Source organism: Atractosteus spatula, chromosome 12, assembly GCF_055471065.1.
Source record: "Atractosteus spatula isolate fAtrSpa1 chromosome 12, fAtrSpa1.hap1, whole genome shotgun sequence".
NCBI classification, from domain to species: domain Eukaryota; kingdom Metazoa; phylum Chordata; class Actinopteri; order Semionotiformes; family Lepisosteidae; genus Atractosteus; species Atractosteus spatula.
In genome coordinates, this window is record NC_142717.1 from 40,226,873 (window position 1) to 40,243,684 (window position 16,812).

The 16,812-nt window shown below is 36.4% G+C and overlaps 2 protein-coding genes across 2 annotated transcripts; both read right to left on the reverse strand.

Moving 5' to 3' along the window:
* Positions 1-3,914: 3,914 nt before the first annotated feature.
* On the reverse strand, positions 3,915-8,494 carry lrrc69 (leucine rich repeat containing 69). The gene is made up of 7 exons (XM_088928601.1): positions 8,318-8,494; positions 7,959-8,085; positions 7,550-7,622; positions 6,739-6,934; positions 6,312-6,383; positions 4,167-4,346; positions 3,915-4,025 (listed from the first exon to the last, which is right to left on the reverse strand). Exons 1-7 carry the CDS (start codon positions 8,492-8,494, stop codon positions 3,915-3,917), a joined length of 936 nt encoding a protein of 311 aa, XP_088784727.1.
* Positions 8,495-9,657: 1,163 nt separating this feature from the next.
* On the reverse strand, positions 9,658-15,900 carry otud6b (OTU deubiquitinase 6B). Its single transcript, XM_088929021.1, has 7 exons — positions 15,740-15,900; positions 15,205-15,356; positions 14,573-14,671; positions 13,936-14,248; positions 12,560-12,621; positions 11,932-12,038; positions 9,658-10,257 (listed from the first exon to the last, which is right to left on the reverse strand). Exons 1-7 carry the CDS (start codon positions 15,807-15,809, stop codon positions 10,173-10,175), a joined length of 888 nt encoding a protein of 295 aa, XP_088785147.1. The 5' UTR covers positions 15,810-15,900; the 3' UTR covers positions 9,658-10,172.
* Positions 15,901-16,812: the final 912 nt, after the last annotated feature.

Here is a 16,812-nt window from a genome sequence, read left to right on the forward strand (position 1 = left end):
AGGACGTTTGAGTGAGAAAAAGACATAAATCATACCTTTCTGTAAAAACTACAATGCCCATTCACACACTGAATTTGACGAAAATGAATCAAAGAATGCATACGTATTTGCCTGAAGGAGTACAAGTAAGATAAGACCAAAGCCGAACCAGGACTTGAGTTGTACAGAAAATAATAAACTGCTAAGATACTGATTTCTCTGCTGTAGTGAGAAAGGACTCGGCTGCAACCACCTCTTATCAGGGTCCATCTACACAAAGCAGAACTTACAGCAGAAAAGAAGAAAAGAGACACAATGTTTCGGCGGTGTGAACCCGACACCCGAAGAAGGCTCCACAGCCGAAACGTTGTGTTTCTTTTCTTCTCTTTTCAGCAGGGAAGAAACCTTTACTTTTTCCTTTGCAGCCTACGCATGCTGACGCAGCTCCCTGAACTACTTCTGCAGAGAATATACTAAGATCAGGTTGTGTATTCATATACCCATACTCATTATATCATATGCTGTATGGTCATAAATAGCAGTACAACAAGGAATCAATGATGCAATTGACAGTGCAATGGGTGTATAGAAGTCCATTTAACAATAACAACAAGAGGAGGCACTTTACCCAAAGCTTATGATGAGATCCTCAGGCCAATTCCCTGCTAACTAGCCAATAAGCTAGATGGACAGAAAGGCCTCCTCTTATTTATAACCTTTCTTATGTTCAGTGTTTAACCACCCTGTAAAAGGCTGCCGTCCACGTGCGATTTCAGATAACTCTTATCGTGAAATGTTCTCAGCTTCATGCTTCTGGACAGTTGGAGAATTAATTGATTGAAACCAAAATGTCACAATTTAAAATCCAGAGCTTAGATTTTAATTATTCATCCATTAAAGCTTTTTAAAATAATTTTTTATTCGGGTTTCTCAGATATACCATTCCCTGTGCTATTAAACAGTCATCCAATTTCATTAATTTCTAGGTCTGCAATTAAACCTGATGCATAATTCATCATTTCTCCTCAGTAGGCTCTTCGAAGAGGTCTGGAAGCTTCAATGGCAATTAAATTCTTTCAAGTTTTTCTCTGTTTTAAAAAATGATTCTCTTGGAGTTACCTAGAAACAGAACGAAACAGAACTCTGTTCTTTTGCATTTAATATTCTTTCATGCGCAATTAGCACACTGTGGCTTCAGAGATATTTCTCCCTTTGTGGATGGCATAGCTAATGGAACATTGAAGCGATGCTGAATACCATGACAGCTTATTTCTTCCATCTCTTCAGAAGGGTTATCAACTAGAAGAGGCCATTCAGCATATTCATTTGTAGAAGAAACAGTTTCTTTAGACATTTTTAATAATGAACACATTTAGTAAAAGATGCAAAAAGGGGGGTATCTACCTGCAACTATGACAATATATTACTATAAACGTAAAGAATCAGGCTTTTGCATTCTAACAATATCCTAAATACTAAGAACAAATCCAACTTATCTGTGAGCCATTAAAGAATATTACTTAAGTGCATGCAGTACAGATATGCGTAATTCATTGTTTAACAATTGTATTTTCAAAATGCTTCTTTAAAGTCTAAGAGCTCTAAAATGTGAGATGGACAACATTTTCCATCTATTTATTTTTCATGCACTTAACAAATTGGTTCAATACAGTAATATATTGTATATTTCAAATCATTTCAATATAGTCACATATTGTATTATACAATACAACTGTGGCTTTTAAACAGCACAACGTGACGTTAGTTAAAATCATTGTGCTTTAATTCGGCATAAAAGACATGACAGGAAAGATATCTGACTTAACTCTCTAAATCAATAGCAAGCTGAAGGACTGGAACGTTTTTAGTCTTGAACGGAGAGGAATATAAGGGAACGTGATACAAGTATTCAAAATAAGGCATTAACAAGGTCAATCCAGCACATTCCTACACAAAGAACAGTGAAACATACCAGAGTGCATACTGTACATGGAAAATAAATGGGAGCACAAAACCAAGAAAAGCAGGTAATTCTTACCCAAAGGAATATGGAACAACATACTCAGTCATGTTATTGAAGCTGATACCATGGCTTTTTTCAAGAAACAGCTTTATGAGATTCTTGAAATGGATCATCACTAATTACCAAGATGGTTAGGTATCCCAAATGGCCTCCTCCTTTTTGGAACCTTTCTTATGCTCTTAATTCAGTTATTTCAAAGAGTGCCAATCCTTCTTATTCTGGAACTGTTAAGCAAACTAAATTGTGAAGTTTTTAAAAAGACATTTTGATAAGTATATAAAGATTAGCATTACTTATAGTACAGTTACAAATTATAAGTCCAAAATATTTCCTCAAATATAATCAAAATAAAATTGTCACTCTTTTTAAGCATGTACACTTTTATGAAGTACATTATATGTTTCAGGTGTCGTCTTGATTAATGACTGGATCATGTTACACTTCAATGATTTTGACTGTTGCATAAACCACTGAACAGGCACATGTTTGTCCGGGCTCTGTGACAGGAAATGGACAGGATCCCACAAAACAGCATCTGCAACCTGGTACAAAGCATGTGTTGCAGATGTACAATTTGAATGGCTTCCAACACTGACCACACTTACTACTACCCCGTGCCATTCATAATATAATGTGTGCTCAGAGACATTAATCAACATAATACATATTCCTATGTCATATCTCTTCAATAAAATCTCAGTGCACCTACAGTACCACATAAAACATTGTCATTTGCATAATAATATTGGTGCAGTTATCAATGATAGGCTTGTTTTGATGCTATCTCTATATAGAGAGAGACAGTGTATAGACACAGATATACAGTATATGTCTGTCTATACAGTCGTTTTTTTACAGTCTCAGGAATTCCTTCGGGAATGTGTCTATGCCTGTGTTAGGTGACACATATAATTTCTCATACTTGGATGAAAACTCAGCCATCTTTTCTGTGTGACTGCTCAACTGTGGAAGAATGCCCATTGTGACTTGAATATTGACCTGTATTTATTGCATTAAAAAATTAAAAAAATCACCAAGGTCTTCAAATACTTTATAAGATTTTTGCACCTTTGGCATTCATGTTCCATGGTGCGCAGAAGAATGAAATCAAGCTAGCCACAGTAATGCAAGACAATATTCTACAATGAACCCAGGGCAGCAATGTATAATGAGCATCACGTGCCACAGTGGTGGGATTCTTTTAGACACAGAGGAATTGAGACTACAATTTGAAGAAACTTTTATGTATTCCATGAGGGTAAGGGCAACAGAATTGGTTCAAGGGAATTTCTAACGTGTGAATGTGCAAGTGTCCCATGCACTGGTACAATAACTGAAGATGAATCAGTGAATGAGCCTGAATCATGAGTCACTTCATAGAAAGATAAAAGAATAAAATAAGGATTAGGGTTAAATATTAAGGCTAGCTATAGTTAGACATACACAAAGGACCAAGGCTAAGGCTAGAATAAATGGTTAGGGATAAAGCTACAGTAGGAACCTTGGCATAGGGCTTTCTTTGTTGTTTGCAATATACAAATAGATTCTATTACTGCAATATAATATTCTGATGTATCACAATTACATATTTATAGATATAAAGTATCTATAACTGCTCATAAAAAGTCTGTTTGTGACCGTGATCTAATTAAATTTGGCTTCAGAACAAGAATACAAGGATATTAATATTTTAGTTATATTTAACACAGGTTGTTATTTATTCTTTAACCTTCTTATATTGATTATATCACATCTCTTTAATTTACTACATTTACTTAAAAAGGGGGAACAATCACAGCTGTTATCGAACATCAGAAGTAAATTAATATTGTATCAGTAGAGTGCCACACATGCTTCTCATACTGTGCCCAGCTGGCAAGGGGCTCTGTCCAGTTGTACTGCTTCTTCTTCTTCAGAGGACTGCAACCCCATAATAAGCATGTCCACTTTTATTGAAGCATTTATATGAGCACAGCAACACTCTCACTGGTATGGTATGTAAGAGGCTTGCAAGTTTCATCTCCTGAAACAGGGAAATTGGAAAAAATATTCAATTCTGGGGTAAACATGAATATTGGCTTTCAACTTTGTTGGTGATCAGTAAATCAAGTTATCTCCACTCAAACGCAGATGGTTATGGCATCACTGCAAAATCAATTCGTACCTTTTTCAGATTTACAAACTTCACACACTCCAGCCAAATGCCAAGAAAGCCCTGGGAGCACACGGCACATTTCCCCCCCTGTGAGAGCACTGTCTTGAGTGCAGGATAGTGTGTGATGGCCTTGTGGACGACCGAGGATCTACTCCTGAGCTCCTTAAAAATACACCTTGCTGTGATTTCCTAACAAATCAAAACAGGAATGATGTAAATTAAAGATAGTATTACATTTGACATTGCGACACATTGGAGTGCACTGTATTTCATAGTAAGCTTTTTAGTTGTAAAAATGTTAGCTCAATATAATCTATTCAAAAAGAACTTATTACATATGCTTCTTTACAAAATAATATGTGCTCATTAATTATACCTCAATCCTATAAAATGGGGTCAATTTTGCCGGCATCCTTTAGAAGTGTTGTATTTACCCTCAGATTAACAGAAGTGAAAGAAATACAGCTCATGTAAAGTTTTTTTTAATAATGATTCATCCCAACAGATAGCACCAACTTTAGATAGCACTAAAGTTTCCAGGTGAACTGAATTCTCTCAGTTAACTCAGGTCTGCAGTTCCACAGATACTTAGATTTCTATGACATTAGCTAATTCAGTTGAAACCTTCACCATTACTTACTACGATGAATCTGTGCTCATTAATCTTTGAAAAGGTATCGATAATAAATACAAATACTCAAATTAAGCATGTTCTTTTAACAAAACAAATTGGTCAGTAACTGTTTAAAATTAAGAGTGCCAACAGTAACTATTATGAAAGGGAAACAACAGCAGCATTTCTGCAACATTAATCAATTCTACAGGTAGTCTTTTAAAGAGGTTCTCACAGTTCTCTACAAGACCTTTAAAGATAGGACCTCCTCTTCTTGTTCAGACTCAACAAGCTCTTTCTGAAGCAAAGGGTTTTCTTCACAGTACAGCTCTTCTAACTGCAGCTCCTGGAACTTGAGGCACAACAGAAATACTATATTCATACCATAAGTGATAAGAATAATATGTTATTAATCACAACAATACCTCCTAAAACATTCTGTAGCAAATCACATGTACAAGGCTGTAATACAGTAAAATGCAATAATCCCACACAACAGTTTTCTAAATGCTTTATCCGATACGGGGCCACAGGGGAGCCAGAGTCTATCCTGGCAAGCTAATGGGTGCAAGGCAGAATTCACCCTGGACGGATGTTCAAGGCGCACACAGACACAAACGCACATGCACCATGGCCAACTTTTCCAGAAGCCAATTAATCTCCCAGTCTGTCTTTGGATCGTAGGAAGAAACCCATGCATACACAGGTAGAGCATGCAATTTCCATGCAAATAGCACCCCAAAAATTGACCCCAGGCCTCCAGTGCTGCCAAGCAACTATTAAATGGCATGCTCTAAAGCTGAAATGATGATATATTAGAAATCTTAGCCTTTGAGTTTATGGGCCTAACCCTGAAACTAACTTTTGATTAATTTGTTCATAACTATCATTTCATTATACTGCATGTGCTGCATTTATACTTATAAATCAAATAATGCCATGCTTCGCTACTTTACAGAGATTTTTAAAGCATTAAAGTAATCAGGGGTTGCCAGGCGGCTCAGCCAGTAAAGGCACTCATTCAGAGCGCAGGACGAGCTCTGTGGACCTGATGAGAACTGTTCAAAGTGTGTCATTGCCCAACTGCAGGAGAAATCCTCAACCTGTAGCACACAATGAGCTGAGTACTACAGGAACAGGCCGGCGATTAGTATGTCTGGTCTCTCTCAGCTTTTCAGCAAATAGAAACTCCTATAGGTGCTGCGCACCTGCAGGCTTAACATAACATCAACAGAAGACCCAACACTCCTCCCACTGGTGCTAGACCTGCTGTAAGGCACTGTGGCTCTGCTGGTGGGTGTGGGGGTGTCTATGCATGTGTTGCTGCATAAGGACTAGTCACAGTACACCATCAAATTCAAATCTGGGGGTATAAAAACAATGGATGATGACAAATTTTAAATAAAAGGATTTTGCTGCGATTTAATGGATGCAAATTCATTAACAAATATCTGCATTAAATTAAAAACATTAAAAGGTTGCAATGCATCAGAGTAACTCCTGATAAAAAGCCATAGGAAACCACGGTTGAGAAATCATACATCGGAAGGAAACATCCTCAACTGATTCCCTGCCACATCTATTACTTTAAGCTTTCTGAGCTTGTGAATCCCCTGTGGACAGAGAAAAAAAAGGGCAAATGTCAATTTTCATTTCTTACAAAGCAGAATATTCTAAGATACATTAAATGAATAATTTATCTGAGGCCGGTACTATACAGTATATCCTCTGATGCAAAGCCTTGACCTTCCTTCTACCAAAACCCCGATGTTGTTTTAGCATTACTAGATTAGAAACGAATCCCTTGCAATTTACTCAGTAAAAAGAACTAAAATTTAAGGCTATACATTTTGAAAGGCATTTAAAATGCAATAGACGAGAAATGGACCCAAGAGCATGTGTTGCAATTTTAATGCTTCTAAGTATATACAGAAATATATATCTCAAACAGTGGCATTTTGTACTTACTTCAGGAAGTCCATTAAGCTGGTTTCTTGCCAAGAAGAGCTTGGTAAGGTTTGTTAAAAAGCAGACCTCTTGTGGTAAGAGACTGAGCCTGTTTCTGGCTACATGGAACTCCGACAGATTCTTCAGAAAACACAGTTCAAATGGTATGTCTTCCAGCTGATTGCTGTTCAGACTGAGGTATTCAAGGTTAATAAGCCTGAAACAAAAGGAAGGCCTCTATGACCCTGGAAAGAGCTGATGGCCTCCAACATATTTTTTCCCACAGTGCTAATTATACTCTCTACATTGTTACACATCTGAATACAAAGTACAAAACCGCTTTCAAATGTGAAAATTCAAAATTTAATCTAAACATATTAATATATATATATAGAATTTAATAAACTATATAATTAAAAACTGAAAAAATAAAATAAAAATGTTTATACTGTAGTTAAAATAATATTAAACTATCCTGCTATTCATTGTATAGCCTACATTAAAAATTAACATAAACCAATCAGCTCATTAAAAACTATTATTATTAGGTTTCATGAATCTTACAGTAAAAAATATAAAGATGCAAAAATATAAAAAATACAAACACAGCACTTATGATAACACTAGAATGGAATAGAAAATGCACTTTCATCAAAGTAGGATACACAAGTAAACTTTGTAAAAAGGTTTTCACGCTATTTAGCAAATTACAAAGTCAGTTGTGCTTTGTGTATTGAGGACGCCTTGTATAGCCTTGATGCTGAATGTACTGCTGACCTATAATCCTCTTGAGTCACTCGGACAAAAACACAGTCAAGTTAAGTATCCATACCTGTGGACTTCTGGGGGAATAACTCGAACCTTATTGTGGTTCAAATTTAGAAACTTAAGATTTGAGAGTCCCTCTGTAAAACACGATTTTTAAATTGTTATTTAAATAAAGAATGGCTGTTCTAACCCTCGCTCTTTTCACACCTTTACAGTAAACCACTACTAAGAATCAATAAACGGATTTTGAGCAATATACAGTATATATACAGTAAACATTGCGTATCTTTACTCCAACTATAATATTCATTTTTAAAAAGCCAATAAGTACTGTACATAGATCTGTAAAAATACATTTAATCTCTTTTTAGTTGTACTATATAATAATATTTATTAAAAGTTATATTGGCTTTCCAGCATTTTCTAAATTTCCTATTAAACTTAGCTTATTTAACTTCCGCTGGCAAACATACCGAACACTTCTGAGGGTATTTTTTCAATTCGATTCCCAAACAGGTGAAGCTTCCTCAATGACCTGAGATGCGTCAAGACCAACGGCACCTCCTCCAAGACATTGTTGCCTAAATTGAGTTCAGTCAGCTTACAGAGAGGAAGAAGAAAGGTTCATCATTAAAAAAACGAGATATATATTTAATCAATAAAAGAGACTTAAATCATATCTAATGAAATCGATTTTATATTTGTGAAATGAACAGTTTTATTTAAAATGCAGTGTAGCTGCCCCCCGTAAGAGAAAATGGTTAAATTAAAAATACACCATCGAAGACGAGCAATAGTTTCCTATATTAAGTTTATTGCATCCTGCACTCACATTGATCAGCGTCTGTACTTCGCACGGAAGCTTAGCAATAAAGTTATTTTTCAACTGTAAAGTCGAAAGGGACGTTAACTTCGCGACGGCCTTAGGAACCTGGTGGATTTTCTTAGAGTTCAAGTTTAAAGATCTGGCATTCCCCATGATGGCCCTCAGTACCAAACTGTCTGCCATATTCCCAAACTGCTGCAGATTCACAAAATACTCCACGGTCTCCTCGTCCTTCTGCCGCATCTGCCCTCCACTTCCGCACCCACTGACAGCTTGGCTGTCTCCTTGGAAACCGCAACACGCGCCGCTCCAAACTCACACATCTCTTACCAGAGTGAGACCGAGACGCCCCCTAGTGGCCTGAGTGCATTCGTTTTATAGCCTTTATTACTAGCATATAACCAGGCTCAAGAAGAAAACACTGTAGAGGAGGGGGGGGGATTTAAAATAATTTAATAATGTATATGCCGTTTAAAATAGATCCGTATGTCGTGAAGAAGTCAAAGTTTAATGGCTGGTCTAACCCTCGTCCTATTCAAGATCTAATCCTGTTCTTAGTGCTAAGCACTGTTACTGCCAGCCTAAGAGACACAAACTTTTACTCCCATGAAGACGAACCATGGGCATCAAGTGCATCAAACATTGTTGCTTACCCTGCTGTTACCGTTTAAAAAAAAATCCATGAATGATAGAGGTGTAGTAAAAACTCTTTTTAATGTTTTGCCGGATGTTAATTTACTCTTATTTTTTCTCATGAGTTTAAATGTTTTCTTGATGGAATAATTAGCCCAAAATGCACAAAATCTCAAAGACCAAGGAACATCGGACAGCACAAAACATTTCTTGGGAATGAAATGTCAGAAATTAAAGAAAAGGTAAACCGCCTGCTGTAGTTCTCTGTAGAAAATGTGCGCAAGTGTGAGTTGTAGCCCTGCTTACTGGAGTTCTGTAAATTGAAAATCATGATGCCGATGTCTGTTCATACTCCTCCACCGCAGGAGAGCAGCGGCTAACTGTAAACCACCAATGACAGGCTGACACAACCCAAAGTGAAGCACAAGCGCAGAAATCAAGTGTACCAACTTAACATCCACTGCGTGCATGTCGTATGATGGAAAACGACAATATAATATCTGAATAGCAGGGCCTTTGGATTAAGGAGTACATATCCAGATTGCATGACATTTCCTTTGTAAATTATGAGGAAAAAGGCAAAACTATTACCAGGACTGTAAACTGACAATTCATCCTCTTCCCACTTCTAATCAAAATAAGGACATTGCAAATTGAGTAAAAAGAAAAAAAAACATGATTTAAGTTTCAAGGAAAAGCTCATTTCAAGTATGTAAATGTTAAAGGTTTTTATTTTATACAACCTTAAAGCATTGGTATACATAATGTACGACTGGATAAAAGATGACACAGAGTACAAAATACTCTAAAATATTCAAAGCTGTTAAATACTGCTGTAACTCAGCTTATTTAGACTTCAATTGCAACATGTGATTCTTCAGGAAGCCATCTTTCCAAGCCAGGGTTGCAAAGATTAAAGCAGACAGAAAATTAATTTCTCTCTTTTTCTTTCCAAATAAAAACAATAAGCCTTTTTCTGACTTAAGGGACATACTCACAGGGTTCATTCTCTTCTTATTTGAAATACAGTACTCAATATACATGATACATTCTTGTTCTCCTAACAGTGTCCACAATGTGTTGACCTTTTTAATGATTAAAATTTAGTATTTACACTGACTTTACTTTTCTCTAGCCGCCAAACTGTTTGTGGGACAAGATGTGTGATATGTTGCGAGTGTACCTTCAAAACATTGGACAATGTTAGTGAAGAAAATGTGAATTTGTTTCAGCTATCCTCTTCGTTTGTTTCTTCCTTTAAGGGCTCTACAGAACTGTAATGTTCTCCCAGTCCATATGCATGCCTCATATATCTGGAAAAAACAGCAATATCACAAACAATTCAAACATTCTGACATCCTTTAGAATCCTCTATACATATTGTGCCATCTACTGGTCATTCATATATTCACAGTAATATATAATTGAACACGAGACAGAAATGTACTTTTTTGTTACATTACTTTTTAATGTTTGTAGATGTTGTGTTAATTGCGTCTGCTTTGGCAACAATAATTAATCGGCCATACCAATAAAGCTTGTTTAACTGAACTGAAAATTATTCACATCTGAAACACGTGAACAAGAGTAAAACCTTCTTTCCTACTTACGCCTACAAATGCTCCATTGTTATTTTTCATATAAATAATCCAAGAAATCAGTTAGATAGACCTTGGATTCAGATAACACATCACCAGGTCCTTTCCAAAGGAGCAGTCAGAGTCAGAAGGCACACTAAGGTGACCATAATGAAATTAGGTAGTGTTTCAAGCTTGGCAACAGGTGCACTGCGGGTTTGTTATTTTCTGTTCAATGTGGGACTTCTGAAAGTATCTGGGGTAGTTAAAAGGAAATAAATGCACATGAGTTGCTAGATGAGGAAAAACTGGCTTGAACAGAAGACCGGAGAAAAAAAAACTCCCTCCCATTGCTGCTTCTGTCTGAAAGCATATTTTATTCATCGAACATATGGTAGCATTTTAACATGCAGAATGTACATATGGGCACTCATCCCATTTTAAAACCACCCTAACATGCACATTTGTTCTGTAATATTTCATAGGACTGAAAGTGCACCAATATGCCCGTAGTGGAAACCTAATTAAGACACAACTGAAGCAACTTTGTCAAAAATTTCATCGGTGTCTTTAAACTGAGTGACACCATGCTGCACTCTTTCCAAGATAGTGAGCCAAAATACTTAAAGTAAACAAAATATTAAAACTACACTCTAAAAGCCCAGATTACAGATGGCCAATTCTGATCATGGCTGTTACTCTCAAGCTGCTCCTGATATCACCTGTTCTTCAAGTATTAGGTAGTACTATGCTCTACCTATTCAATTAAGCAAGCAATTTGTTTGGTAATAGGGAACTATAGTCTTGAAGATTTTAACAATTTTAACAATTTCCGGTTTGATATTTATATTAAATACCTGAATTTCCCTGAATGCCTGCTATTAAATAAGTCCTATAAGGCCTTAAACAGTCTTCTGAAAATCTATACAGACTATATCATGTACTCAACATTCATTGAACAAGCAACAGCCACACAGCACAGAAGATCAGGCACAGATGTGAGAAACTGCTTCAATAGATTGCATTAAGGAAAAAATGTCCATAAATCAAATGTTCTAAATCCAGAGTAAAATTAAACCAGGATACCAAGTTTCACAGCCTTACTCTTAAATTAGCTACTGTATATCACTTATGCATACAGAAGTTAAGCAATTTAAAAGAAGCGAGCAAAAATTTGATGTTACTAATCGGAGCTACACATAAGCATCCATAAGGGATATTATTTGCATTTTAGGAAATAATCAGAGAAAATGCGCATTTTGTTTTAAATTATGTGAGCCAATGTGAAGTTTCTCTATCTTCAAAGGACTTCATACATGCTGTAGACAGTAGATGTATAGATTATTACTTTTCCTCTCAATTTTGCAAAATTCACCTGATCATTTAATAAAGCCTTATAGTTTTACTTACATTAGAGTAATTGGGGGTTTCTCATATTCATCACCAATAACTACTACAGGGGAGTCTGCTTGGATGACCTCTATTGGCATCTGAAGAATGTGTGTCAACGCTCGCAGCTGTATTGTTAGAAAGAAAACACAACAAAATCACACCGATGTCCAGTAAATCAATTTTACAAGGGTTTTGTGACCATGCATTGCAAAATATGAATACAACTACATTGAGTCACTTATGTACAGATGAATAACAAATTAGTTCTGCAAACTCTCTTAGGATTTAAATGCAAATAAAAGTAGATGAGAGTTGTGCAAGGTTTTCATTCTTCCAGCAGGGCCATAGAAACAGTTCACTGTCAGAGATGTTCTCCACAATATATAGATTACAGGTTGTTCTTACAAAATAATGCCATTTCTCAGGAAGTAATATGCTGGAAAACCACATACTCTCCTTGGTAGGAGGAAAACACAGTAGTGAATACATTTTTTATCGCAAGATAAACTGATATGAGCAGACATCCTATTACTGCACCATGTATGTTCTTCAGTTAACAACTGCTCTGTGTTAACTGAAGTCACTGGCTCTCTTGCAAGAAGCAAATCAAAGAGACAGCCCAATTTATAAGAAGGGATTTTCTTACCTCTAGCTGTCCTCCCCAGGCTGCTGTGTGGGCCACATCATTACAGTAATTCTCAAACTCGTCTGGAAAGAGACAGTCTCAATTTTAATACCACATCAGGCATGTTCTTTTCTTTTATTTTGCCTCAGAGAGGTACATCTATCATTAATGCTTTTTACGTTTATGAGAAGCATGTTTTAACATATTGAAATTCTGGATTTACCATATGCTATATTACAATAATTATAACTCTTTAGAAGCACCGAGCTCCAACAAAACACAAAACAACAAATAGATCACAAACATATTTAAAAGATATTCATGGGAAATTCTGACAGTGAGTTCATAAGCAGACCATACACAAGTCTAATTCGACAATTTATTACCTTTCATTTTTCGTATCAAACTTTGATGAATAACAAAAGCACATTAGCATCTTTGAAAGTCAAAACCTATGATGGTAGTCCGATTTTTTTTAATTGCTTAGTGTGCATTTTTTAGTTCCGATTGCAAATCCTACAAGCCCACCCTTTAATCCTTGAATTATAAAGACATATAAATGGAATTCTAACATCTTGAATACTGCTAATTGTATGTCATATTCGATTAGCAGTGTGTTATATGTCATTGCTCTTAATTAACAGTAATAAGTTATAGTAAAAAGTGACAAGAGCCCACACAGACTGTCGAATCCTTGCTTGACAAAAATCCTGCGATATACTAGCTATTAGCAATTAATCATTAATTAGCCTCTGTCTTATATTTTTACATTTGCACGTAACATATTACCTCCCTCTGAAACATGGCTAGTCATCAGTTTGTTTAATTAGGCATTTTATTTATTAAAATGTAGCAATTTAATCATGATTAGAATGTAGTAGGAAAGATCTTGTTGTTTTTACATATGTGGCATTCAATGTTTTAAAAATTGTGTAAAAGAAAACAAAAACAAACACTGTTGCTACACAAGTGCCTGTCGATATTACAAATGTCTTGAATTCCTGCTAAGATAATGAAGCTTCAACTTTTTTTGTTTTCTCATTATTTAGCATAGGAAAATAAAACTAAAATATGTCAGTTTTCTGATTCAAACTCTTCTGTGAGAATCGGAAAGCTATATATAGACATTTTAATTTTGTTACACACTCTTGATTTGGAGTCACGAAATTGCATGTTTTTCACATCTCCACTCAGTTATATGCACACGCACACACACACGCACCCCGAAGAGGAGAATGAGAAAGCTTAAAATAAATGTAAAAATCATACAATCCATTGAACATTCACACTTTCATTAATGTCAAACATCTAAAATATTATACAAAAACTAAAACTGTGTTAACAAAATGGCAGAGATGTTTCCAGGATTTGACTGGTCACCACCTGGACAGCCCTACCTGGTGTGTATATGTCGCCTGTGTTCGGGTTGGTTAGGAAAGGCAGGAAGTCATCGATGTGACTTCGCATGTATTGAGCAGTGCGATCTCGGAGCTGCTCCAGGCTGTAGGAGCCACCTCTCTCCTGCAGCTGGTCCTCCACTGCCCGGTACATGCAGTGCCCGTCAGAGGGGATGTGCTTGATTTGCAGCTGCCTTTCGGCCAGCATCTTGGAAAGCTTCTGCTGCTCCAGGTGTCGGGATCCTGAGAGGTTCTCAATTTCAGCTTCTGCAATTCTGGTCTCCCGCTCCTTTTCCAAAGCTGCCTTCTTGTCCTGGAGAGATTGAAGGCCATTACAGCTATTTCTAACTGCCTAGACAGAGCCCCTCGCAACAGCCTTAACGAAATGACCCCAAAGAACTTCTCTCATTTCTAACCCTTCTTCTGCTCTTATGAAGGAAAACCACAAAACTAGGCAAATTGTAGACATTTACAAATGAAAAAAAAACACTTTACGATACCCAGTCCTTTACAGGATTTGCCTGTGCTCACAGAAGTTGCTCGGCACTGATGACAAACATTTGCATATTTAAAATGAAATACTTCGTCCGATGTTTGTCACAACCCCTCGTCTCGGAAACAAAGCACCTGTTCTCACCCTTCTCTTCTGGGCTTTGGAAACTCGAGTTTGCTTAACATCTTTTTGCTCTTCACTGTCTAAGACCAGGTTTTCTAGTCCATTAGCAGTCACGTCTTCCTGAAAAACACAGACAATTTTATACAAAATAATTTACTGAAATAAACTCTTGACAATATGGAATTCCAAATGCAACCAGAACCTTACCAAACTCACACACACAAAGAAACTCTGGTGGCTGCACAAATTTATCACTGCCTTGTGCACATTTTGCACCATTTTGTACTACAGTCCAAGACACAAATGAACAACATAAGGTACTATAAACTAAGCAAGACAGTTTTTAAACAGGTACAGTCAACCAGCAATAATATACATACAACATAAGCAATAATTAAAAAAGAATTAAAAATTATGTACAATGCTGCAGATAAATGACTGCATGTTAAGTCAACGATATTTTACAGAATCATACAGATTTACCCACGACAAGGATAACATTGTAATGCAAAGTCAAACACACTGATTCATGCATTATACTCTGTGACAGCTTTCTGTAAAACTGTGTGTAAAAAAAGTGTAAAAACAGAAAGCTACAGGTGAACTAAGTAAAAAATGAATCGATAGTGACTCGTTTGTAGGGATGTACCTACCGTGTCTGTAGCCACAGTATCCTTCAGCTGTTTCAGCTCTTCTTCGTGTTTTTGGGTCAGCTCAGCTTCCAGCTTTGCGATTTCTTCAATAAGCTGTTTTCTCCTCTTTTTGTCATTCTTGGGCACAGCGTTCTTCATACTCTGGATCTTAGCTGTGTAAAAAGAGGCACACTTTACCACGAAGACTGAAGTTATAACAAGAAGGGATCAAATTAAATCAGTTAAAAATTAACGCCCACTAAATCGCATAACTCTTTTTTCATAATTAAATGAAATGGAACAGTCTACGTTTTAAAACTGTGTTGGCGACAGTGTTCATAACACACACAAAAAAAACGATTAAAATTACTCTTGAGGCAAAAAAATTCTCATTTAAAATGAATCGCAATGTTTTCGAAGCTATAAGCAAGCCCCAGTATACAATTCTTACATGAATCCTACCACAAACCAAAGCCTTACCATGCAAGAAAGCTAAAACTGATTCTATTTAAAGATATTCAGATTAAACTCTGCACAAAACAACTCACTAATTCACCTTGTAAATCTTTCTTCTCTTTCCGATGCTGCTTACTAATAAGCTCTTCTGCTTTTTCCACTTCTTCCATATTTCCTTTTGGGTTTTTAATTAATAATCAGATCACAAGCTTGCTAATCAACATCATGCTGCTAGCCTCTTTCCACTTTCACCTCTCCTCTCGCAAAACTATTGGCTTAAAGATGTAATCACATGGGACACATTAGCCAATAAAAATGGGTAGTGCGTGACGTAGCGTCTGTCGCAGAGATTTATGGGTAGTGTAGTGTCAACAACAGGTTATCTAGTGGCTTGAGATCGTCAGATCTTTAAAGCAAGACTAAAGGAAAACGAGGTTGGACAAGTGTGCAGCCCAGAGTGTTTCTCTCTTCTGTTCCTGAGGAACCCCTATTCTTAATTACCACTTCTAATTGGGCCATGTAACTCTTCTGGCTGCTTGCTTAGACTCAATCAATTCAATCAACCAATCAGTCAATCAAAGTTTTTGATCAAATACACAGTACAGCGTGCAGCAGTAGTTGCTGGCAATGGAATGTCTTTTCTGCGAGCTCACCGGGGGGGGGACAGAAATCACAAAATTAAAGTTACAAAATAAGTTTACATAATAGTGCAATAGAAATCGAATAAAATAAACTCAGAACTCAGACTCTATTCCTCCATTCAGCACTCCTATTCAAAAATCACTTTATTAAAATATACGATTTCTAATCGCTTTAGCACATATAAATTGTATACAGTCATTCCCGAACTTCATAATTTCTGATTAAGCAGCTGTTAATAGGCGATATAATGATACTGAATGTATACATTCGTTACCACCCGTGTGCATCTGTGCATTTCGAAACACTTGATTGGCACCATGTTGACACAAATTATAAACTGCTGGTAACGCACTCTTCCTTTTAATTGACATGTTTCTAGTTTATTCTTAAACGAAACGTTTTTTTATCTTTAGACACGACCTACAAATTCAGTTATGTAAAACAATCAATGACCGCTTAACAATACACTTTATATAGAGGAATTAAAAGGTATTTTCAAATAACAACTTTATTTCAGATGGAGATAATTAT